Source organism: Tachypleus tridentatus, chromosome 9 (assembly GCF_004210375.1).
Source record: "Tachypleus tridentatus isolate NWPU-2018 chromosome 9, ASM421037v1, whole genome shotgun sequence".
Taxonomy (NCBI): Eukaryota; Metazoa; Arthropoda; class Merostomata; order Xiphosura; family Limulidae; genus Tachypleus; species Tachypleus tridentatus.
In genome coordinates this window covers 140,745,758-140,772,721 of record NC_134833.1, presented here as the reverse complement: position 1 = coordinate 140,772,721, position 26,964 = coordinate 140,745,758, and the positions used below count along the sequence as shown (strand labels likewise).

General features: G+C 28.8%; 1 protein-coding gene across 10 annotated transcripts in view; it reads right to left on the bottom strand.

Moving 5' to 3' along the window:
• Pez (protein tyrosine phosphatase non-receptor pez) overlaps positions 1–26,964 on the bottom strand; it is a 60,031-nt gene that overhangs the window by 28,091 nt on the left and 4,976 nt on the right. For all 10 annotated transcript variants that reach the window (XM_076457584.1, XM_076457577.1, XM_076457585.1 and 7 more), the window contains exons 2-7: positions 24,744–25,008; positions 22,056–22,225; positions 21,390–21,487; positions 21,033–21,103; positions 17,350–17,508; positions 6,376–6,464 (exon numbers count right to left, since the gene is read on the bottom strand). In XM_076457584.1, coding sequence (XP_076313699.1) covers positions 6,376–6,464; positions 17,350–17,508; positions 21,033–21,103; positions 21,390–21,487; positions 22,056–22,225; positions 24,744–24,920 — 764 coding nt within the window. In that variant the 5' untranslated portion in view covers positions 24,921–25,008. The remainder of the gene's footprint in view (positions 1–6,375; positions 6,465–17,349; positions 17,509–21,032; positions 21,104–21,389; positions 21,488–22,055; positions 22,226–24,743; positions 25,009–26,964) is intronic.

Sequence of the window (26,964 nt, the reverse complement as noted above, 5' to 3'; positions counted from 1 at the left end):
AAAACAAACAAACAGTTATTCAATACTGCATGATGATATAGCCTGTAATGAGTGTGACAGTAATCTAAGTAGCACTAACGTCAGTAAAGTACTAACTATAATGACTACCCCTAAATTTTCAAGTTGGATGTATTAAAAAAAGAAAAAAAACAGTAACTGTTTTCAATCTTCAATGGAGTTGACCTGAAGACAGAAATATGATGCATATTTAAGTTATTAAAAATGAAAACATCAACTATTTTTTAAGGTGGTGACACCTACAAATCTGCATGTCCTGTTTGTGTGGAGAAAACTTTGGGCTTTATAACTAAATGGCTGTTGACTTGAATAACAGGGCATATTCCTAGTACTGGAATATTTATTAGCACTGCATGTCACTTTCACCAGTAAAATTGTTGTTATAGTCACTCAAGAAGAGAATGAGGAATATTAGCTTAAAGTTCAACAAAATTTTTCTGAACTGTACATTAAACCATCAAAATTCATTAATATCACTTCTCATGCACCTCTAAGTTGTTTTTCTAACAACGATATTTTTTACAGTATCTGTAAAAGTTAAACATTTCAGTATATTAGTATTCACACTGACATAAAAAGCATTTTTCACTTACATACAGTCACTGTACCTATTACAGTTAAAAATTAGATTATTACAAGCTGAGCAATTCACATCCTTTGTCTGGGACATGAACTTAGGAAAATACTATGACAAATAAAACAAAATTCCTTTCACACAATTTAATTACAAAACTAGTATAAAAGCTTATCAAAAGTGACAGGAAGCCATTGTTGAATGATAAATGAAATTATAGAATAATTTAACTAAAACAAATTTATAGGCTTCCAATCACTGGCACTGAAACCCAGTTTTTAGCACTATAAGTCAGCAGATATACCACTGTGGCACTAAAAGGCCTCCAAAATGCACCTACACTTCAGTTATTTCATGATTCTTGAATTAATTCTTTAATCAGCACAATTTTAATAAAACCTATGCAGAAAACTGAAATATTATCATGAAAGAGAGCACATGTTCACTCTGAAAAAGACTTAAATAGTACTCTTGAGCCTTTTATCTGTATTTCTGAGTTAGGAGTTAGAGTACATGGTATGGAAATATTTCCAACACAAATTTTCAGCTCTTGTAACTGTAAAACAGACAACATGTACTTGGTAGTAATAAAAGTTTATTTTATGTTTTAACACCAAGTAGGTAATACATGGGTTTAAAATACCAACAGATTGTTTGTTTGTTTTGATTTTTGCATAAAGCTACTTGAGGGCTATCTGCGCTGGTCATCCCTAATTTAGCAATGTGAGGCCAGAGAGAAGGCAGCTAGTCATCACCACCCACCACTAACTCTTAGGCTACTCTGTTACCAACAAATAGTGGGACTGACCGTCACATTATAATGCCCCCATGGCTGAAATGGCAAGCATGTTTGGAGTGACGGGGATTTGAACCCGTAACCCTCAGATTACAAGTCGAGTGCCTTCACCACCTGGGCATGCCGAGCCAGAACCAAAGGAATGTTTATTAATTAACATTCATTCACCACTTGAAACGTTTAAACACTAACTCTATAACATTAATAATGGTAAGCCTATATGTAGTCTAATTGAAGCATTAGACATAATAAATATATGTAATTTAAGACTTAGTTGAAACATTGCTTGATAAATATTATTTTGCTTTTGGCTACAACTCATTGTCAGCTTCTGTTTCAAAATATTTTGCAATAATATTAAAGAAGGTATCAAATAAAAGAAAAAACTTCCTAAGAAATCAACATTAATATTGTGCATTTATCATGAGCAACATAGTTGATCTAAGGATTATTAGGTGAGTTTTGTTGTTAAGCAACAATGTATATTGTTGAGTATTACCATAAAAAAAGTGTGAAACCATTCTTGAAAGAGTGACAAAGAGTTACTATAGTTACTGATAACATTATTACAGTAATCATTATTACCTCATCAAAAGTTTTGTTTATGCTTTAAAAACACACTATTTATATACTTAAAACATGGTATACCCTGTGCAATGGTTAGAATGGTTTCACTGGAAGAGTCAGTTAGCAGCCAAAGTAGTGGCAATAGAGGTGCTTTCTGTTACCTGCTTTAAACACACAGTTGTTATTTATCTTTTATGGTTTTTGATGTAAGTAATTAATTAATAATCATTGGACTCCAAAGTGTCTTACTGGCTGAAGTAGTAAGGTCATGTGTCAAAGTGAGAAGTGGGTATAACTCAAGAAATAGCTCTTATATTGGCTTCTGGAGTGAAAACTTTATCTTAGTTTATGTATTATTGCAACAGTGCTGGTTATTTTCTTTCACTACATTTCTCCACTCTCTGAGATTATACAAGACATCTGTGTGTCCTCCCCCACATATTGTATATTGTATTATAGGAATTTAATAACTTTTTTTGGGGGTGAGGACATGGCACCATTTATGCATATAGTTGACACTAGTTTACATCAAAGATAATAAATGCTCAATAACAGGAATAATGGAAATAGAAGTGGTTGTGATCTAATAATTAACATGGCTCTTTTTCCAAACTATCAACCCATAATGTTTGGCTGAGATTGGCACAGCAACTTAATAGTGGTTAAATAACAGACAAACATACATACAAAGATTTTTTTTGGTGCTTTATTTAAAGATTGAGTATATAGATGTACCTTTATCTTAAAAATATAAGTTGAAACTATTTAGCAGCTCTTCCAGAAATAAGAAGTAAATGTTTAAAGCTAATGCTCTTATGTTATACAAACTTTTAATTTTTCACATCACACACAAAGCCAGTTTTTCAACATTTAGTGACAATTATGTTTGTTAAAAAAGGGTTGTTAAATTTTTTACACATATATAGATGATAACATACATAGACATATATTTTTCAATCACTTCTTCAACAATTATCTCTTAAACTATCAAAAGAATGCTTAAATCAGGTCTTATAGGAATATTACAAAATAGTCAGTGATGTCGAAAAACCCACTTGTTGAGAAATTTATATGCAAAAACGGCTCGTTTGGGTTGAGAAAATATTTTACATAGAAGAGCGAACAACGTTTCGACCTTCTTCGGTCATCGTCAGGTTCACAAAGAAAGAGGTAACTGACCGGAAGCTGACCACATGTTTGAAAGGGGTTGTGTAACTGAGTGTTGAAAATTTTTAAAATATTTATAATGAGTTGAATAAAATAAATGCTGGGTGGTAAAATTTAGGCTGTACAAGTTATAGAACTTTCTTTCTGATCAATGTAAAACAATTTTCTGAGCACTAAGTTACAAAATAAGTTACACTTAAACTTTCGACACTCAGTTACACAACCCCTTTCAAACATGTGATCAGCTTCTGGTCAGTTACCTCTTTCTTTGTGAACCTGATGATGACCGAAGAAGGTCGAAACGTTGTTCGCTCTTCTATGTAAAATATTTTCTCAACCCAAACGAGCCGTTTTTGCATATAAATTACAAAATAGTATTGTAATTCACTATATGGATTCTCCATACAACCCCAGTGATGCTCCAAAACAGTTTTTACCTAAGTGGAGTTTATAAAAAGGCTTTTGTTTTCAATGTTATAATAACATTCAAAACATTTTTAAAGTATGTTTTAGCCCTCTCACTACTGACTTGGAGAACTACTCTAACTACTTAACCCCAAAATGACCACAAGAGATTTCATGCTATAATTTTTCATGTGTTTTGTGTATCTTCACACAATTTTTACAAAGTCTGGAAATGGCTTGAATGAGTAGTGAAAGAAACATTATTATAAGTGTCCAATATTTGGACAAGTTTATGTACTGATGATGATGTAAAGTTGTACATGTGTACTAAAATTTCTTTAACTGCCTACTCAAACCATTTCAAACTTTATTTTCTAAAATGTGAATTCCTTGTCATCAAATTTACTGAAAATCAATTTGTGAATGTATTAAATCAGTGTTGACTGCCTGAAATGCAAAGTACCAGGGGTGGATTTAAGCCTAAATGCCTAGTAATTCTCTACTCATACCTATATTTTACATCGAGTGAAAGCAAATAAAATTACATTCTAAAGAGGAATCCAGTCTGTTTTGGCTGACAGTTAAATCTGCCCCTGTAAAGTGATTGTCATATTAAGATTAAAAATGCTTTTTTTCATATAAAATTGTAAAATTTCATTTATGTAATCTGTAAGATCTCCTAAATAAATATCCAATTCTTTTTTAGTTGAACATATTTTATCTGTCATTTTCTCTACCCTAACTCTTTACTACTCATTCAGTTAATTTACCCAATTTCATTACCACTATAAAAGAAAATGAAATAAATCTAGATTTCCTCTCTTTCTTTTTGGAAAGACTGCAAACTGTACGATGAAATCACAAATGTTTATCAATAGCTTAAAGCTCATAATAATAGACACCTATTTATACTCAACTAAATATTACACCTAAGAACACAGAAAAAACAATTAAACAATGTTCCATAACTTTTATGGCTTTCTAACTATGCAATAAAGGTCTTTAAATATTCAGCTAAGCCTGTCAGTATGAATTGCATGAGTAAAAATTCAAAAACTGAATGATATAGACAATGCCTTGTACAGAAAAGGACATGATATGGAAAAAGTAATATGAAAATCTAAAACACTTGCTTTCTATTGGTTATAGTATTAAATGTTAGAAAACTACTGACAATTTGTGAAAGAGAGGATGTAACAAGTAGGTGTGGCAAGTGGATCCCATTTTCTAGTTTGTGATTCATAAACAAGATAGGCCATAAAAATTGTATTTTACCTGAATAATATCTATGTTTCGATGAGTAATTTACATTAAAATCTGTATTCTTTGAAACGGTGGTAAATAAATTAGATAAGAGGTAAGATTTGCAGTTTAAAATTCACAATTCTTATATAATGAGTGACTGGGGATATTTTTAAGTGCTTCCTTATGAAATTAGCTTAAAAAAATATATAATATTAAAATTTGATTTATTAACTATACTTTGAAAGCCATGCTTATTCATGTACAATGATTATAAGGTAGTTTGATTAAATTTTGAATGTAACTTCCTAAAAAGTTGAGATATGCACACTTTGACATACCAATAATGAGGGTTCACTTGCATAAGATATATATTTCTAATAGAAAACTGCACATTTATACCAACCAGTCATGATACATTAGATTGGTTGGTGAATGAGACTAGAGAAGAATCTTTGTAGATATCATAGAAAATGGAATTCCACAGATAGCTTGATTCTTTAAATTTTAGATTTTTTGAACATTAGAACATCCTCCATTAAAAATAAAAAAAAAGTTATATACCTAATACTTGTTCTGGTACTGCCTTTGAACTAGTTCTTACATTTTACTCATATTAATGAGATAATTATGTAATATTACCTTAAGCTACAGTTTCCATAAAAAATATCAAAGAGTAGCAATGTTAATCTCAGACTATGAAAATGAAGGCAATGTTAATCTTAACTATTAAAAAAAAATATGAAAATGTGACTTTTAGACCATGAGAACGATGGCAGTGTAAATCTAAGACCATAAGAAAGATGGCACTGTGTAATCCAGACCATAAGAATGAAAATGTGAATTTTGTACCAATGTCAGCTTCAAAAACCAGACATAAGTAGGCTACAAGTCTACACTGCATCTGCATCAAAGACTTGACAAGTATATGACTAAATTAGATTGTTATGATTCCAGTTTCTTCAGCCATCTTTTACCTAAAAGCAACTGACTTTGAGGTGTACTTAGAAATGTCTGGTTTATTGGCTTCTGAATTTTTGTTTGATTCAAATACTTATTATCTTGTTAATGTCACCAAAAGATATGAAACCAAGTAATACCAATTTGTTTTTTTTCCCTTTTATTGTAGGGTGGAGTCCAAGATGTTCTCTTAAACAAACAAAGCATTAACTTTCCAGATGAAAAAGTTGGATTGGAATGAGGTGTAGTGTTAATATTTGCTGTCAAGCTACTGATTTTGGTGTGAGAGTTTTCCCACACTATGGAGGACATTTTTGGTTCCTTTTACTTCTGAATACTACACCCTTTAGATATATCTTGTTTAATAATTCAACTGTATAATTTTTTTTAAAAGTTTTTATTTTTCTCTAAACATGAGTATACTTGAGGTAGACTGCACTATCAAAAGTTCAGGAATTATTATGAAACAAACATACACAAATGTCAAGCATGTCATTCACAGTGGTATAATTTGCAGCTGTGGTGACTCACCACTTCATTAATGTGTATATATGTATCACCTGTTGATTTAAAGTTTGATTAGCTCTTGTTTCACATGTTTTCATCTTTGACAGTTCAGGATCAAGTCACAAATTTAAAAACTTACCTGAAACATTCAGCAGGCTGCATGTTGTAACGCTTTACAAAGATACCAAATTTAGAAACTGCAATGTAAACATCTTCTCTGTTGTGATCCTGAAAAATTTACATTAGGATTAAATGTCATGTTGGATGCACACCAATATAGTGTTTAAATGTTTGAAATTGGGTGGGTCATTAAGTCAACCAAATTACTGTAGTTCAATATAAAAGTAAAAGACATACTAACCTGTACGCACAGCCTCACTAACTGGAAACAGAGGTTTCATTATGGAAAAGTAATGTTTATTATGTTTGTAAAATAGATTCAAAAATTGCTGAAAATTTTTAAAGTGCATAAATGTTTATACAGAGTCAATATTGTTTACCAAACAAACCTTGCCTATAAATATGCATTTATTGTAATTTCAATCTATATTCTTCATGTCAGGGCAAAAATATTCCACCTACAACTTCAGTTTTGCATAATCTATATTCAAGTATATACAAATACTGCTGGATGATAAGATAATATTTTTGTAGTTGTTTTTTGCTATTTTTCTTTCTAGCTGAATAATGGTAAAAGAGTAGCCCAAGAGTTGGCAGTGGGTGGTGATGACTAGCTGTCTTCCCTCTGATCTTTCACTGTTAAATTAGGGATGGCTAGTACAGATAGCCCTCATGTGACTTTGTGCAAAATTCAATAAACAAGCTAATGTTATGGTTAACCAGGATTGGGATTCTCACTTACATAAAGTACACTTTCCATCATGTATTGAATAAAACCTTTAGATTACTAAAATGGAACAGCTAAATCATTCTTGTTACTTGGTAAAATGCAAAAAAAAACAAAAAAAACTATGTACAACTTAAACAATGTTAGTGTTGAAATTTATTGTGTATATTAAATTATACTTTCCAATTAACAATACTAAAATAAGACAGTTTTCTTATTATTTTATTAAATAAAAAGGCTATTTTGTTTCTGTATACTACTGCTGGTAAGCAGAGTATAACTAAACACTGTAATTTTGAATAAAAAATAACTATATGGAAGTTTTATAGGAATGTAGCAAAACACAAAAATCTGTAACCAAAACATACAACAAAGGTAAGAGTTATAATGTTTACTTAAAAAGTGCATCACAATTAAATTTTTATGAATTTTCAAGGCTATAACTTCATACAAATATCACATATAAAAATGAGATACTTTATTCACAAAAGTTACATTATCTGTAGAATATCCTGAAATTTCAAAATATTTCAGGCAATACAATAAAAAACATAGGACAGGTGAATTGTATGTTTGTTTACTGAATTTTGCAGAAAGCTATGTGAGAGCTGTCTATTCTAGCCGTCCCTAATTTAGCAGTGTAAGACTGGAGGGAAGGCAGCTAGTCAATACTACCCACTGCCAACTCTTGGGCTACTCTTTTACCAACAAATAGTGGAATTAACCATTACATTATATCACTCCCATGGATGAAAGGGTTAGCATATTTAATGTGACAGAAATTTGAGCCCACAACCCTTGGATTAAGAGTCGAGAGCCTCAACCACTTGGCCATGTCAGGTCACAGGTAAATTTAACTGACACACCCAAGCCTCATAGTTATTACCATGCTACTAGACACAAATCATCAGAGCAGTTATAAGTTATAAAAATATCAGAAAAGTAATCATAAAACTATGCTCCCATTGACCTTTTCCATTAGATGAATTTCAATTTACTGACTGCATAGTCAAACAATTGCTGTAAATAGTCCAATCCTATCCATTGTAATATATTTCATGATGATATGTAGTCCCACTAAATTGTTCAAAACTAATTAGAGATCTCATCAAAAAGAAAAAAAACTGTTCAAGTATATCCTTCCCTAGTTTTTAGTTTCTGAGGGCTAAATATTACCCCATTTCCAAAATTAATTCTAAAAACCAGAACCCTCTTGTTCAATTCTAATTATTTTCAAAATGTCAGCCACACCAGAGTATCTAGTATCAGCTGTAATAGTGAGGGTTGGCACATCTCCACTCTGGCATAGTTCTATTTATGAATATTACACCTACACAAAAGAGCATAGCTTTTATTAATAGATTTGGATAGAAGACTTGTATCTGAACTTGTAATAACTGAGAATATTTACACCTGCTTGGAAGATGTGACAATTTTATTAATAGCAGGAATTGAAGAGATCATGAAAGATATCTTTGCTTATATTTTAAAACATTTGCATCACATACCCCTCCCTATGTTTTATTCAAAGATACGAGTAATAAATATTATAAAGATTTTTTTTCTATATTTATTATAAGTAGTTGTGATACAAACATATTTACGGCAAGTCTACCAATGGGCTGTGAAATGTATTATTTTATGGAACTGTGTGGAAATCTCACTTAACATTTTTTTTGCCCTCAATTACTTCCTACAAATGCTACGTTTTACGTCCCTGTTAAACAAAGCTCATTTAAAGTTTTGTACTGGATCTTAAAACTTGAAATTACACTTTCAGGACCACATTGCATTTTTTTTTTAACAACTCATTTACAACTTAATAACTGAAGAAAAGAAAACAAGTATAAGGTTAAAATAATCTACCAAAAACTCTAGATATTACATGTTACTGAAGATATTACATATATGTACATGTTACTGAAGATATTACATATATGTACATGTTACTGAAGATAGTAACTAGATATTACATATATGTACATGTTACTGAAGATAGTAACTAGATATTACATATATGTACATGTTACTGAAGATAGTAACTAGATATTACATATATGTACATGTTACTGAAGATAGTAACTAGATATTACATATATGTACATGTTACTGAAGATAATAACTAGATATTACATATATGTACATGTTACTGAAGATAATAACTAGATATTACATATATGTACATGTTACTGAAGATAGTAACTAGATATTACATATATGTACATGTTACTGAAGATAATAACTAGATATTACATATATGTACATGTTACTGAAGATAGTAACTAGATATTACATATATGTACATGTTACTGAAGATAGTAACTAGATATTACATATATGTACATGTTACTGAAGATAGTAACTAGATATTACATATATGTACATGTTACTGAAGATAATAACTAGATATTACATATATGTACATGTTACTGAAGATAGTAACTAGATATTACATATATGTACATGTTACTGAAGATAGTAACTAGATATTACATATATGTACATGTTACTGAAGATAGTAACTAGATATTACATATATGTACATGTTACTGAAGATAACTAGATATTACATATATGTACATGTTACTGAAGATAGTAACTAGATATTACATATATGTACATGTTACTGAAGATAGTAACTAGATATTACATATATGTACATGTTACTGAAGATAGTAACTAGATATTACATATATGTACATGTTACTGAAGATAGTAACTAGATATTACATATATGTACATGTTACTGAAGATAATAACTAGATATTACATATATGTACATGTTACTGAAGATAGTAACTAGATATTACATATATGTACATGTTACTGAAGATAGTAACTAGATATTACATATATGTACATGTTACTGAAGATAGTAACTAGATATTACATATATGTACATGTTACTGAAGATAGTAACTAGATATTACATATATGTACATGTTACTGAAGATAGTAACTAGATATTACATATATGTACATGTTACTGAAGATAATAACTAGATATTACATATATGTACATGTTACTGAAGATAATAACTAGATATTACATATATGTACATGTTACTGAAGATAGTAACTAGATATTACATATATGTACATGTTACTGAAGATAGTAACTAGATATTACATATATGTACATGTTACTGAAGATAGTAACTAGATATTACATATATGTACATGTTACTGAAGATAATAACTAGATATTACATATATGTACATGTTACTGAAGATAGTAACTAGATATTACATATATGTACATGTTACTGAAGATAGTAACTAGATATTACATATATGTACATGTTACTGAAGATAGTAACTAGATATTACATATATGTACATGTTACTGAAGATAGTAACTAGATATTACATATATGTACATGTTACTGAAGATAGTAACTAGATATTACATATATGTACATGTTACTGAAGATAATAACTAGATATTACATATATGTACATGTTACTGAAGATAATAACTAGATATTACATATATGTACATGTTACTGAAGATAGTAACTAGATATTACATATATGTACATGTTACTGAAGATAGTAACTAGATATTACATATATGTACATGTTACTGAAGATAATAACTAGATATTACATATATGTACATGTTACTGAAGATAATAACTAGATATTACATATATGTACATGTTACTGAAGATAATAACTAGATATTACATATATGTACATGTTACTGAAGATAATAACTAGATATTACATATATGTACATGTTACTGAAGATACTAACTAGATATTACATATATGTACATGTTACTGAAGATAATAACTAGATATTACATATATGTACATGTTACTGAAGATAATAACTAGATATTACATATATGTACATGTTACTGAAGATAATAACTAGATATTACATATATGTACATGTTACTGAAGATATTACATATATGTACATGTTACTGAAGATAGTAACTAGATATTACATATATGTACATGTTACTGAAGATAATAACTAGATATTACATATATGTACATGTTACTGAAGATAGTAACTAGATATTACATATATGTACATGTTACTGAAGATAATAACTAGATATTACATATATGTACATGTTACTGAAGATATTACATATATGTACATGTTACTGAAGATATTAACTAGATATTACATATATGTACATGTTACTGAAGATAGTAACTAGATATTACATATATGTACATGTTACTGAAGATAGATAACTAGATATTACATATATGATACATGTTACTGAAGATAATAACTAGATATTACATATATGTACATGTTACTGAAGATAATAACTAGATATTACATATATGTACATGTTACTGAAGATAGTAACTAGATATTACATATATGTACATGTTACTGAAGATAGTAACTAGATATTACATATATGTACATGTTACTGAAGATAGTAACTAGATATTACATATATGTACATGTTACTGAAGATATTAACTAGATATTACATATATGTACATGTTACTGAAGATAATAACTAGATATTACATATATGTACATGTTACTGAAGATAATAACTAGATATTACATATATGTACATGTTACTGAAGATAATAACTAGATATTACATATATGTACATGTTACTGAAGATAGTAACTAGATATTACATATATGTACATGTTACTGAAGATAGTAACTAGATATTACATATATGTACATGTTACTGAAGATAATAACTAGATATTACATATATGTACATGTTACTGAAGATAGTAACTAGATAGATAACTAGATATTACATATATGTACATGTTACTGAAGATAGTAACTAGATATTACATATATGTACATGTTACTGAAGATAATAACTAGATATTACATATATGTACATGTTACTGAAGATAGTAACTAGATATTACATATATGTACATGTTACTGAAGATAGTAACTAGATATTACATATATGTACATGTTACTGAAGATAGTAACTAGATATTACATATATGTACATGTTACTGAAGATAGTAACTAGATATTACATATATGTACATGTTACTGAAGATATGTAACTAACTAGATATTACATATATGTACATGTTACTGAAGATATAATAGATATTACATGTTACTGAAGATAGTAACTAGATATTACATATATGTACATGTTACTGAAGATAGTAACTAGATATTACATATATGTACATGTTACTGAAGATAGTAACTAGATATTACATATATGTACATGTTACTGAAGATAGTAACTAGATATTACATATATGTACATGTTACTGAAGATAGTAACTAGATATTACATATATGTACATGTTACTGAAGATAGTAACTAGATATTACATATATGTACATGTTACTGAAGATAGATAGATAACTAGTTACTGAAGATTACTAGATATTACATATATGTACATGTTACTGAAGATAGTAACTAGATATTACATATATGTACATGTTACTGAAGATAGTAACTAGATATTACATATATGTACATGTTACTGAAGATAGTAACTAGATATTACATATATGTACATGTTACTGAAGATAGTAACTAGATATTACATATATGTACATGTTACTGAAGATAGTAACTAGATATTACATATATGTACATGTTACTGAAGATAGTAACTAGATATTACATATATGTACATGTTACTGAAGATATGTAACTAGATATTACATATATGTACATGTTACTGAAGATAATAACTAGATATTACATATATGTACATGTTACTGAAGATAGTAACTAGATATTACATATATGTACATGTTACTGAAGATTAACTAGATATTACATATATGTACATGTTACTGAAGATAATAACTAGATATTACATATATGTACATGTTACTGAAGATAGTAACTAGATATTACATATATGTACATGTTACTGAAGATAGTAACTAGATATTACATATATGTACATGTTACTGAAGATAGTAACTAGATATTACATATATGTACATGTTACTGAAGATAGTAACTAGATATTACATATATGTACATGTTACTGAAGATAGTAACTAGATATTACATATATGTACATGTTACTGAAGATAGTAACTAGATATTACATATATGTACATGTTACTGAAGATAGTAACTAGATATTACATATATGTACATGTTACTGAAGATAGTAACTAGATATTACATATATGTACATGTTACTGAAGATAGTAACTAGATATTACATATATGTACATGTTACTGAAGATAGTAATAGATATTACATACTAGATATTACATATATGTACATGTTACTGAAGATAGTAACTAGATATTACATATATGTACATGTTACTGAAGATAGTAACTAGATATTACATATATGTACATGTTACTGAAGATAGTAACTAGATATTACATATATGTACATGTTACTGAAGATAGTAACTAGATATTACATATATGTACATGTTACTGAAGATAGTAACTAGATATTACATATATGTACATGTTACTGAAGATAGTAACTAGATATTACATATATGTACATGTTACTGAAGATAGTAACTAGATATTACATATATGTACATGTTACTGAAGATAGTAACTAGATATTACATATATGTACATGTTACTGAAGATAGTAACTAGATATTACATATATGTACATGTTACTGAAGATAGTAACTAGATATTACATATATGTACATGTTACTGAAGATAGTAACTAGATATTACATATATGTACATGTTACTGAAGATAGTAACTAGATATTACATATATGTACATGTTACTGAAGATAGTAACTAGATATTACATATATGTATGTTACTGAAGATTAACTAGATATTACATATATGTACATGTTACTGAAGATAGTAACTAGATATTACATATATGTACATGTTACTGAAGATATGTACATAACTAGATATTACATATATGTACATGTTACTGAAGATAGTAACTAGATATTACATATATGTACATGTTACTGAAGATAGTAACTAGATATTACATATATGTACATGTTACTGAAGATGAAGATAGTAACTAGATATTACATATATGTACATGTTACTGAAGATAGTAACTAGATATTACATATATGTACATGTTACTGAAGATAGTAACTAGATATTACATATATGTACATGTTACTGAAGATAATAACTAGATATTACATATATGTACATGTTACTGAAGATAATAACTAGATATTACATATATGTACATGTTACTGAAGATAGTAACTAGATATTACATATATGTACATGTTACTGAAGATAGTAACTAGATATTACATATATGTACATGTTACTGAAGATAATAACTAGATATTACATATATGTACATGTTACATATATGTACATGTTACTGAAGATATTAACTAGATATTACATATATGTACATGTTACTGAAGATAATAACTAGATATTACATATATGTACATGTTACTGAAGATAATAACTAGATATTACATATATGTACATGTTACTGAAGATATTACATATATGTACATGTTACTGAAGATAATAACTAGATATTACATATATGTACATGTTACTGAAGATATTAACTAGATATTACATATATGTACATGTTACTGAAGATAATAACTAGATATTACATATATGTACATGTTACTGAAGATATTAACTAGATATTACATATATGTACATGTTACTGAAGATAATAACTAGATATTACATATATGTACATGTTACTGAAGATAATAACTAGATATTACATATATGTACATGTTACTGAAGATAGTAACTAGATATTACATATATGTACATGTTACTGAAGATAATAACTAGATATTACATATATGTACATGTTACTGAAGATATTACATATATGTACATGTTACTGAAGATAATAACTAGATATTACATATATGTACATGTTACTGAAGATAATAACTAGATATTACATATATGTACATGTTACTGAAGATAGTAACTAGATATTACATATATGTACATGTTACTGAAGATAGTAACTAGATATTACATATATGTACATGTTACTGAAGATAATAACTAGATATTACATATATGTACATGTTACTGAAGATAATAACTAGATATTACATATATGTACATGTTACTGAAGATAGTAACTAGATATTACATATATGTACATGTTACTGAAGATAATAACTAGATATTACATATATGTACATGTTACTGAAGATAATAACTAGATATTACATATATGTACATGTTACTGAAGATAATAACTAGATATTACATATATGTACATGTTACTGAAGATAGTAACTAGATATTACATATATGTACATGTTACTGAAGATAATAACTAGATATTACATGTTACTGAAGATGTTAACTAGATATTACATATATGTACATGTTACTGAAGATATAACTAGATATTACATATATGTACATGTTAACTGAAGATAGTAACTGAAGATATTACATATATGTACATGTTACTGAAGATAGTAACTAGATATTACATATATGTACATGTTACTGAAGATAGTAACTAGATATTACATATATGTACATGTTACTGAAGATAGTAACTAGATATTACATATATGTACATGTTACTGAAGATAGTAACTAGATATTACATATATGTACATGTTACTGAAGATAGTAACTAGATATTACATATATGTACATGTTACTGAAGATAGTAACTAGATATTACATATATGTACATGTTACTGAAGATAGTAACTAGATATTACATATATGTACATGTTACTGAAGATAGTAACTAGATATTACATATATGTACATGTTACTGAAGATAGTAACTAGATATTACATATATGTACATGTTACTGAAGATAGTAACTAGATATTACATATATGTACATGTTACTGAAGATAGTAACTAGATATTACATATATGTACATGTTACTGAAGATAGTAACTAGATATTACATATATGTACATGTTACTGAAGATAGTAACTAGATATTACATATATGTACATGTTACTGAAGATAGTAACTAGATATTACATATATGTACATGTTACTGAAGATAGTAACTAGATATTACATATATGTACATGTTACTGAAGATATATAACTAGATATTACATATATGTACATGTTACTGAAGATAATAACTAGATATTACATATATGTACATGTTACTGAAGATATTAATGTTATGTACATGTTACTGAAGATAATAACTAGATATTACATATATGTACATGTTACTGAAGATAGTAACTAGATATTACATATATGTACATGTTACTGAAGATAGTAACTAGATATTACATATATGTACATGTTACTGAAGATAATAACTAGATATTACATATATGTACATGTTACTGAAGATAATAACTAGATATTACATATATGTACATGTTACTGAAGATAGTAACTAGATATTACATATATGTACATGTTACTGAAGATAGTAACTAGATATACATATATGTACATGTTACTGAAGATAGTAACTAGATATTACATATATGTACATGTTACTGAAGATAATAACTAGATATTACATATATGTACATGTTACTGAAGATAGTAACTAGATATTACATATATGTACAAGTTACTGAAGATAGTAACTAGATATTACATATATGTACATGTTACTGAAGATAATAACTAGATATTACATATATGTACATGTTACTGAAGATAATAACTAGATATTACATATATGTACATGTTACTGAAGATAATAACTAGATATTACATATATGTACATGTTACTGAAGATAATAACTAGATATTACATATATGTACATGTTACTGAAGATAATAACTAGATATTACATATATGTACATGTTACTGAAGATAATAACTAGATATTACATATATGTACATGTTACTGAAGATAATAACTAGATATTACATATATGTACATGTTACTGAAGATAGTAACTTTCTCAACTTGGGCAAACAAAATGCTTCAATTTGCACTCATTAACACACTAATTACTGATTTAATTTGCTATGAATTTTACTCAAAGGCACATGAGGATTACCTGCACTAGCCACCCCTAATTTAGCAGTGATAGACTATGGGAAAAACAGCTAGTCAATACCAACAACAGCCAACTCTTGGGCTAGTCTTTACCAACAAATAGTGGGATTAATCATCACTTTATAACTCCCTTCAGCTGGAAGGTAAGCATGTTATTCATGACTGGAATCTGAAATTACAACCCTCAGACTGCAAGTCAAGCTCTCTAATCAAAAACCCTGCCACCAAAATCTTCCCTTTTTCTTGCTTAGCTATTACAGAATCGAACACAATAGTTCAGAGGAGATCAAATGCGAACTAGAATCTTCAGCTGTATACTTACTTTTGTAATGTAGCTATCCTGGCCATATCCTTCAAGTTGCTGTGCTTCAAGAATATAGTAGATTTCTGCCAAAGATGGCAATAACCCTTGTAAACTTCGATGTGCCTGAATTACTGGCTCCATTAAAGCACCCTGGATATTCCTATCTGGAATCATGTGCTGGAAAAAGAAAGAGGGTAAGTCAATTGACTGAATTTTTAATTTCTCATGCATTTATATTGTGTACAGTGTAAAGTAAAATAGCAATGATTTCAAATATTATGTTATTCTTGGTATGTAACATAAAAAACACAAAACAAAAGTATTATCACTCTATTAATGACTTCACTGAAAAAAAAAATTGATGCAAACTTGAATGATGTCAAAAGTACAAGCCAAAAAAAATATTTACAAACGATTTCTCTCATAACAATTTATAATAAAGTACAATATCAGTTTATAAGTAACATCTTGAGTCAGAATTAAACAGCAAACGTAACATAAAATGCAAATATTCAGAAATAACTAACAGGTTAAGCAAAAGAAAATCTTGATGATTAAAAAACTACACATTTATTTTATTTTAAAAGATATATTTTTGACTGATAATTAATACCAAAGATAGGTCAATAATGTAATGATAAGTACAAAAACCACAAAGATATCAATGTTTTGTGGTGATACTTGTATAATCTTCCATAAGCAAACATTAGAAGTACGTATTCAGATTTTTGAATTTCATTCTTTCACATTTATGCTCATATTTGAAACCTTTTCATCCTACTATTAAAATAGCTCACACATTACAAGATTGTCCAAGGCTCTAACAATTTTAAACACCAGAGTGAAGTGATCAGTGATTCTGTTTAAGGAAAACATTTCTATAACTTTAAACTATCTTTACTTCTTAAACTATGTACCATTCTAGTGACCTGTTTTAACAATCATTTTAACATGGTGATATACCTACTGGTGTCAAGAGACTAAAACTGTACAGATGAGAGCTCACCAAAACCTCTTACAAGACAGTAAAAGTAATCTTGCTCTTATATTCAAATATTCTATGTGTGTTGGGTATGTTACATTAAAATGTATTTCGGAGCTTCACTAAACCTGCCAAGTCTGATTTTCCTCCAACTAACAAGCATACAACATGACAGCATAGGTGGTACTGCAAAAGTTTATCATGCCCAAAGCACAACACTTCTCCTTGTATGGCTTCCACAATCCATCTAGTGTACGAGAATGACAGTCCTGATGCCCACTTCTAATTGCACACAGAAGCCCACACGTTCTATGTCCAGTGACATGACTGATAAGTTTTCATGTGGAATAGCATGAAAAACTGTTTCATTCCTTAGTTGCTGCTTTAGGTATGTGGTTTTTGAGTGGGAAGTTTGACTGAAAGCCTTATCTTGGTGAACTCTTGGCATGTTGGTTTTGTTTTGAGATGAAGGTCCTTCTTAATTATGTTGCATACTGTTGGCTGAGACTTGTGGACAGCTTTAACCACTTAGCTTTGCGTTCAAGGATTTGCACCTGTTACATGATGCTGTACGTTATTTGCCACAGCTGGGGACAACTTTTTGCATGGTCTTGGTGCCATAAGTTGATATATATTCATTTTTTTTGCAATACCATTAAAAATTAAAAGGAATGTCTTTGTTTTGGAATATTTGGTGGTGAAGAGGGCTTTTACATACCATTACCCAAAATAACAAAACATCTGGTGGAATCACATTACCCATGAAATGCAATCAAGATCATAATATAGTTTTTGTACAACATTACACTACAATATTGTTGGCCATGACTGTCACAACATGCTGATTTATATGTTCAAAATTGTTTAACATACACACAATCCTCTACACTGCAAAATTCTTATTTTCATTATTACTAAACACTAAATTGAAAAAAGGCTTAGTTTTATCAATAATTACAACAAAATTCTTCAGTTTGTTAACACAGCATCACTGCATTCTCACATAAAATTGCATCACTTTTCAAAACATTTACACTCCAAGTGTGTGATATGGTACTTCTTAACACTGAACCAATTTTACACTTTTAGGCCCAGTTGCAAAGAATATTAGTCTTTTCATATTTTCAACATAATTAGTTCTTCTTGCCATCATCAACAAACTTACAACTATTAGTCTAAAAAGCTTTTCAATCCATTGACACAAATGTATTTGAAATATCAATTTAAAATGAGTATAATTATAATGGGAACTACCTCAACATTGTTATGAAAAGAAAAAAAAAATCTTGGTGTTTAATTCATCAATCTCTTGTTGTTGTTAGCTAGTGTCAGGGCAGATATTATTTGAGGTTGTAATTTCATTATACAGGTTATTCGTTAAACGGTATTTGGAGTATGGTGAGGATTGAGGATTCAAATTTAATTTTTTAACAGGGTGATTAGCCTTTTGAATGGACTGCCTTCAGATGTAGTGGATGTAGTTAGCTTGAAGGAGCTTTAACAGAAAGTTTGATAAATATTTGAATGATCAAGGCTGTCTTTCAAATGTTTTATTTTAATTTTAAACTTTAGTTCAATGAACTGGGCTGCCAAGATGGTCAATGGATCCCTTGTTGTCCTTAAATGTAATATTTTCACAATAAAAAAAAATATAAACTCAAGAATACTGCTTTCTGTAACTAAGCCAATTTTCTATCCACTTCTTAGCTATTCTAACTATCCAATAAGCACCATTTGTTTGTAGCACAAACCTGCACAATAAACTATCTGTACTGTGGCCACAATAAGTACTAGAACTCAGGTTTTAGCATTATAAGCATTCAGATTTGTTACTGAGCCACTGGGAGGCATTTCATAAGTATGCAATTCATTAATTAATGTTTTGTAAGGTACCTTATCAACATCAGTCACAGTTTTCAATATAATAATAATAATATCTAACTTAGAAACAAATGGGTGTCAATACATATTCATTAAACACTGAGTGCCATAAATTAATTAAATTATACAATTAAATAACAAACTGCAAATGTTAATACTATATTAATGAAACATGTTATAAGAATCTTTTGCTTACAGAGGTTGAATAGTTTGTAATTTCATTATATAATCTTTAAAAATTGCTAGCACATACTACATGAATAATAAAATATCCAACCTGCTGCACAGAACATTTGGTATTAATAAGGATTTTTCAAAGAATGATTACACATTTAAAGTGAAAGTCTAACAATACATTTAAAACATATTTTATTTCCTTTGTTTGGTGCAAATGGCCTTACTGTTTAAGTGCCATACAACCCCAAACAAAAGTAATTCCCCTTAACAACCCCGAAACTAAATCAACATAATTAAATAAGATTGCTGGAGTAAGTAAAATTATTCCTATAATTATAGACAGAGACAAGTAATTATGTCTCAGAAGTTTGATATTATTTCACATGTATTAAATTTTACTTTAGTTAAAAAGTTAAAGTTTGGTGAGTTCTACATAACAGGTGATAAAGTCAGTCAGGATTAGAGCATATTTGTCAACTGTCAATTGTGTTTTAAAAAGTAATGAAAACTAAGCTAAAAATGTCTAGAACCATTTGAGAAAACATAGCCTTACCGATGGTAATATGAACTACCTGACGAATGATGACCTCTATTCACAAACATATTAAAAAGAGAACTACTAATGAAAACAAGAATAATGAAGTACATGAAACAAAGTTACCTTGGGAAGCAGTGCAAAGTTACTGAGATATTCTGGTGTATGCCTTTCAGGACTATGGTCACTGAATTCAGCTAAAAATGAGAAATTTATTATTTATTCATTAATAAAATCTACACGACATTAACCACATACATGTAGTTACTAAATTGTGTAACTTCAAAATCCAACTATTGAAAGTAAAATTATTATTTTGGGAAGTATTCTTGATGCAATTTTTTCATAAGAGAGAGAAATAGAATTTTTTAAAAGGTTAATGTAGTTTTTGGTTTTTAGTTGGATAGGATATTAAGATTGTAAACAACTACACATACACACACACACACACACATATATATATATATATACATGTTAAACTACCTTGCAAACTGTAACTGGCTAATAAGATAGCTTGTTCTTGGCTACATGGAAGCTTTCCCTCGATCACATCAGACTTCAGCTGAAGAAAGTATTGGTTTCTGTAAAAGTAAAAATGAATATTTGTGTGTCCTAAATTAACATAATTTATAATTACACATTACAGAAGTTTAGTCTAACCTATTAAATATACATAATTATAATTACACATTACAGGAGAAGTTTAATTTAGTCCACTACCTATATGTACGTTTTATTTATCGGATATTTTTGTGAAATATAATAGGAAGAACAACCAAATTTAAATTTAACTATTTTTAAAGTGAACTTCAAACAAGTTCATTGATTTCACTTATTAGAAATTATTTTTAAAAAAACAGTTAATTTTTTCAATAACACTATTTTTCCCTATCAAATTATTAAACACTAAATTGACAGATGACAAGTACCAATAAGTATGTAAATCTGTTAAAACAAAGTATGATGTATTAACAGTTTACTATAGAAATGGCACAGTTATACACTATTAATACATTCTACCATAAAAATATATTATTCATATTAAATCACTCCTTTACTTAATCAAAGTATCACGAGTTATACTCTGTTTTTCCTTGTATCATTATAAAATAAAACTTCTCTAACTTATGTTAAGAATCATGAGCTTGCCTCGTCACTTCATCATACAAAAGGTTGACATCAGTAACAAAGTATAGAACTCGTAAGTATAAGGTCATATCTTGGGCATGTTTATCAAGCTGTTTTTTAACTGGCCGCTCCAGGTCCAACCACCGCATGACACCTTGTTTGGACAGAAACTGGAGTCCAAAGTAATGCTCCTACAATTAAAAAAAATGTATATTTATCATTTGTCACCTTGCAAATTGTAAACCTGCTTTAATGAATAATCACAAATTGTTTGTTAACATATATTAATTAGGTGTTTGAGAAAAACAAGAAATCCAATATATGTTTGTAAAACGTTTATAAACACAACAAAAAATTACTTACAAACAGGTCACGTCTACCTAATGTTTAATTATTCCAAATGTGTTAGCATTATATACAACATTCTCTTAATAAACTGTTGCATAAAATTACATAGCTGCTTTTACTTAAACTTTAGATGCTAGTAACAATTTCATCAAAATATAGTTTTTAGCAATTTTAAAATACATGAATAAACCAACAAAATAAACTAATAACACTAGTAGCTTGAATGCAAAACCTTGTACCCTGGTCACAAATTAAACCAAATGAATGAGATAAAACTTGTCATGCATTCATGGTGCACATAATAATGGGAAAGGAACATAATAAAGTAATACAAGTCTGAAAGTACTGGAGCAATCACTGTAGTTTGCTCCATCTTACTGCAAAGAATATGATGTTCATGTAAGCCCCAGCCTTCACTACTTTACGACAGCAAGTAAACTGAAATTATAAATATTTTTATCTTTATTAAGTATTTTAGATGTTATTAGATTACTAAATATCATAACTGTAGAATGGTTTACATTTATATTATGCACTGTTGGTGATGGCAACTCAGTACTTGAAAACACGACAAGTAACTCGTTTTTAAAGCTACATCCGTTCTTTAAAGTGCACAATAACATTGAGGATATTCAGTGTTACTTATACACTTTTAACTTTTATTTTAACTGATTTGCAATTATATATATCTGAAAATAAAATTCGTGATGATACAGTGTAACTTATTTTGTAACTTAGTGCTCAGAAAATTGTTTTACATTGATCAGAAAGAAAGTTCTATAACTTGTACAGCCTAAACTTTACCACCCAGCATTTATTTTATTCAACTCATTATAAATATTTTAAAAATTTAATCCAAATATTAAGAAATGGGAAATATCTTAATAACCACCAGTTCTTGAACATACATCAATTAAACCAGATGGAATTTAATCTTAAATTATTAACTAATGTAAGATTTTTCCAAAGTTGTGAAAAAAAAGAAAAATTTTAATGAAAATAAATTCTACAAATAAACTTTTAAAACACAAAAAATGAAAAAACAAAATTATCAGGTAGGATGTTTTGAAAAGTTTAGCTGTTGTCAGGTATAAATGTTTACAGTACCAACGAATATCCATGGTCAATACTTAAATGCTTTGCAATGCTTGAGAAGATTTAAAAATACAAGGGCAGTATTTATTAAACTTGGTGAACAGTAATAAAAATTACACATATGTATCAACTTTTTATCATATAAAATCTTCCAAATAAAGAAATTACTCATGTAATTTAATGTATGGCATATGACAAAGCACAAATATTGACCAATATATGATTTAGAACTATTTTATCAGATTCAAGTTAAGGGGTATGTAATTGCCTATAGTCACAAGGAAGGATATATATTTTGGCAAAGTGGAAATATTCCACTGATTTGTGTAAACAAACAGTTGTAAAGTATTTGAATGCAACTCCTGAAAGTACAGCTGGGCTATTATTGATACTTATTAAATGATTTATAAAAAAATCCATTGATTAATTACAATTAGCACATTTTTTCTCAAACCATGGTATGTACAAACAAAAGAAGGTAGTGGCAGTTGTCTTTCTTCCATTCAGAAATTTAGAAAGAAAACAAAATTGACAGCAAGTTATACCAGCCAGTTGCTTTTCCTTTTCTCATCAGTTCAAGAAAAGAATAAAAGCTTGGGGATGAGTGCTGCCAGACAATTGCTTTCCCTTTAATCAACAGTTCAAAATTAATGATTGTGGTAGGTAGTCTTAGTAGCTTTGTTATAATAAAAACAGGGCAAGCAAGTTTTGTGGCAATGGGAATCAAACCTGAAACCTTCAAATTACCAGTTCTCAGATTCACCAAAGGCAAACATATTTTAAGTAAAACAATTTATAAGGTCGTGATTGGCAGTGCAGGAAGCTCATTATGTAGCTTTGAGCTTAAAACCAAGAAAACATAATAGCTATACTTCATTTGCTTGGATAGCTCAAATAACTGAAAATAGTAATAATTGAAAATCCTAACTTTGATGCATTGGCTATTTTTGTAACAGTCAATTTAATAATAATTTTGAATAATCAACTGTCGGAATTGGAACTACTAATGTCATTTGATTAGTTTACGTGAACAATTCATTGTAATTTCTGCACATAGGTAATCAATTCAATTATCAAGCTCCATCTAAAAAAATAGTTCATACTTTTCTGTCATGTGCATTTTGTAATGTGCAAGCAAAAAAGATGGTGAAACCACTACCAACAACATTTATTAGTTTTAATCTGTTAAAATTGTGTTTTATAACTGATTATTTCAGCAAGTGAGATATTGGTTCTTATTCAGACTCAACGTTTCACAAGACCTACCTGTTGTATCTGCAGTTTCTGACACACATTACTTAGGCATTCCAGTCCTAAACTTTGTGATGATAATGTACATTCAACTGAATCATTGTTATCTAAAGGCTTGACTGAAATCACAAAAATATTTTTAGATGCTACATTATATTGCTTGCTTCTTTTCAGTTTCAACTTAAAGGGCATTTTAGACTGGATGACAATTGTGAAGGAATTCTTCTGTTGCCAAGTGTGGAAAACAATTTGTTTTCACTACGTTATAATTTATTCCTTCCTAAAAATAAAAAATATAAAAAATTAATAAACAGGTTTAATGAGCATGATATGTTAAACAATTTGAAAAAACAACAACAGTGTTAACATGTATTGAAAATGTAATTGTTACTTACTGTACATGTAAAAGCTTGCAGGATCTATATTAAAGTGTGTAACCTATTAGAAACAATGTCACGTATTAGCAGAAATAATGAAAATTCATGAAGCAAAGAATTAGATTTGTGTTTTGTAAGCAAATTATAATCTGTTCTTTGATGTTAAGTTCATTACCAGTATTGGTTAAAATGTTCAATATTTTTATTTCACACACACATATATACTATTATTATTATTATGAGAATTACCTTACAATGTAGCTCAGTATATTGATTTTGTATTAACCTAAATCTCATAAGCTAGCTGAACCTCATTCGGTACAACTGGGATAACACTTGAAAATATTGCTGACAACGAATAATCAGTGTATTATAAGTACTAATAGTGTGTTAAATTAGGTATATTAATTACTGAGTTAGTTTTTGTGGTACATTCAGATAGCTTGTTTTGATCTAATTAACTTTCACGTAGATCATGTATCATTTCACCCACAGTGTGTACAATGGTCAGTATATTAGTAACAACAAAAAGCAAAGGAAGTAGTAAAAGTCAGATTTCAACACAGTGAAATTTATTTAAATTCCTTTTTTGGGGGGGTTAAATGACTAATACTGAATAGCAAGAACAACACCACAATCTCAAACTTTAAATACAAAATTTAACAGAAGTGAAAAACAAGTTACACATACTTGTATAACAATAATGCTTTTTATTAACTCAACATTTTTGTTAATGTTGCAGCACACCAACAGAAATTATATGTATATGTGCTCGATGTTGCTTTTAGAGATTATCATTGTGTCGCTTGAATAGGAAAATCAGCCTGAAGCAGTATTTATACCAGAGAAAACCAGGTGGCATCACTTTCCAAGGTTAGAGTGTGTTTTAACATTACACATTTAGAATAAATTCTTTATAGCACATGCTATGAAAATCAGTCATGTACCAATAACTGTAGGTATTCACTTTGCACAATTCTGGGCTAATCTGAAATTCAATGCAGTAGCTGATATTATGTGTATATATCAATATTTATGAAACTTTATAAACAGATTGTTATGAACAAAAAGGAAATGTAAAACAAATAAAGACAATGATAAAGTTACATATTTCTTTATAAAGAACTCTTAGAACATCATTTCAGTAACACAGCTCACTGAATCTATATTAGTATTCTTTCAGATTGTAAAGCAACTAATTTAAGTACTTAATACTAACTTCTGAACAAAGAAAGCTACCTATATCAGAACTAAAATATCAACCCAACAACAAGTGTAATTCATTAAATATACTTTTATACAGATGAGAATATACAAGTTCATCAGTTGGGAACTTTCATAATGATACTTTTAGCCCTAACTATGAGATTTGGCTAGTCTAGGAGAATCAAGTTCACCCTGAATCTGCATGGTGAGCTAACAATGCAAAAATAATTTAAAAAATAATAAAAAGGTATACTTCAAACATTCAAATCAATACACTTAATTAAAGGCACATTATGGAGAAAATAGAGTATGCCTAGCATTATGGCAAACTACTAATGAATGACCACATGAATATCTTGGCTTGTGTCTCAAAAGTAACAGTTGAATAAGTCGATCAAATTCCAAGTATGCTGGACTTTGTTTAATTTTATCAATAACAATCTAATACAGGGATTCCCAACCGGTGGGTCGCGACCCCCTTGGGAGGTCACGAAGCCTTGGCATGGTGGGTCGCAAAGCTTTGGCAGGGGAGTCGCGTAGCCTTGTTTAGAAGTAGCTTGGGATAACATTAATTTTATTTCATCAATTACATTTTCATGTCGCGAGTGCCAAAAGGTTGGGAACCCCTGATCTAATAGATACGTATAAAAGAT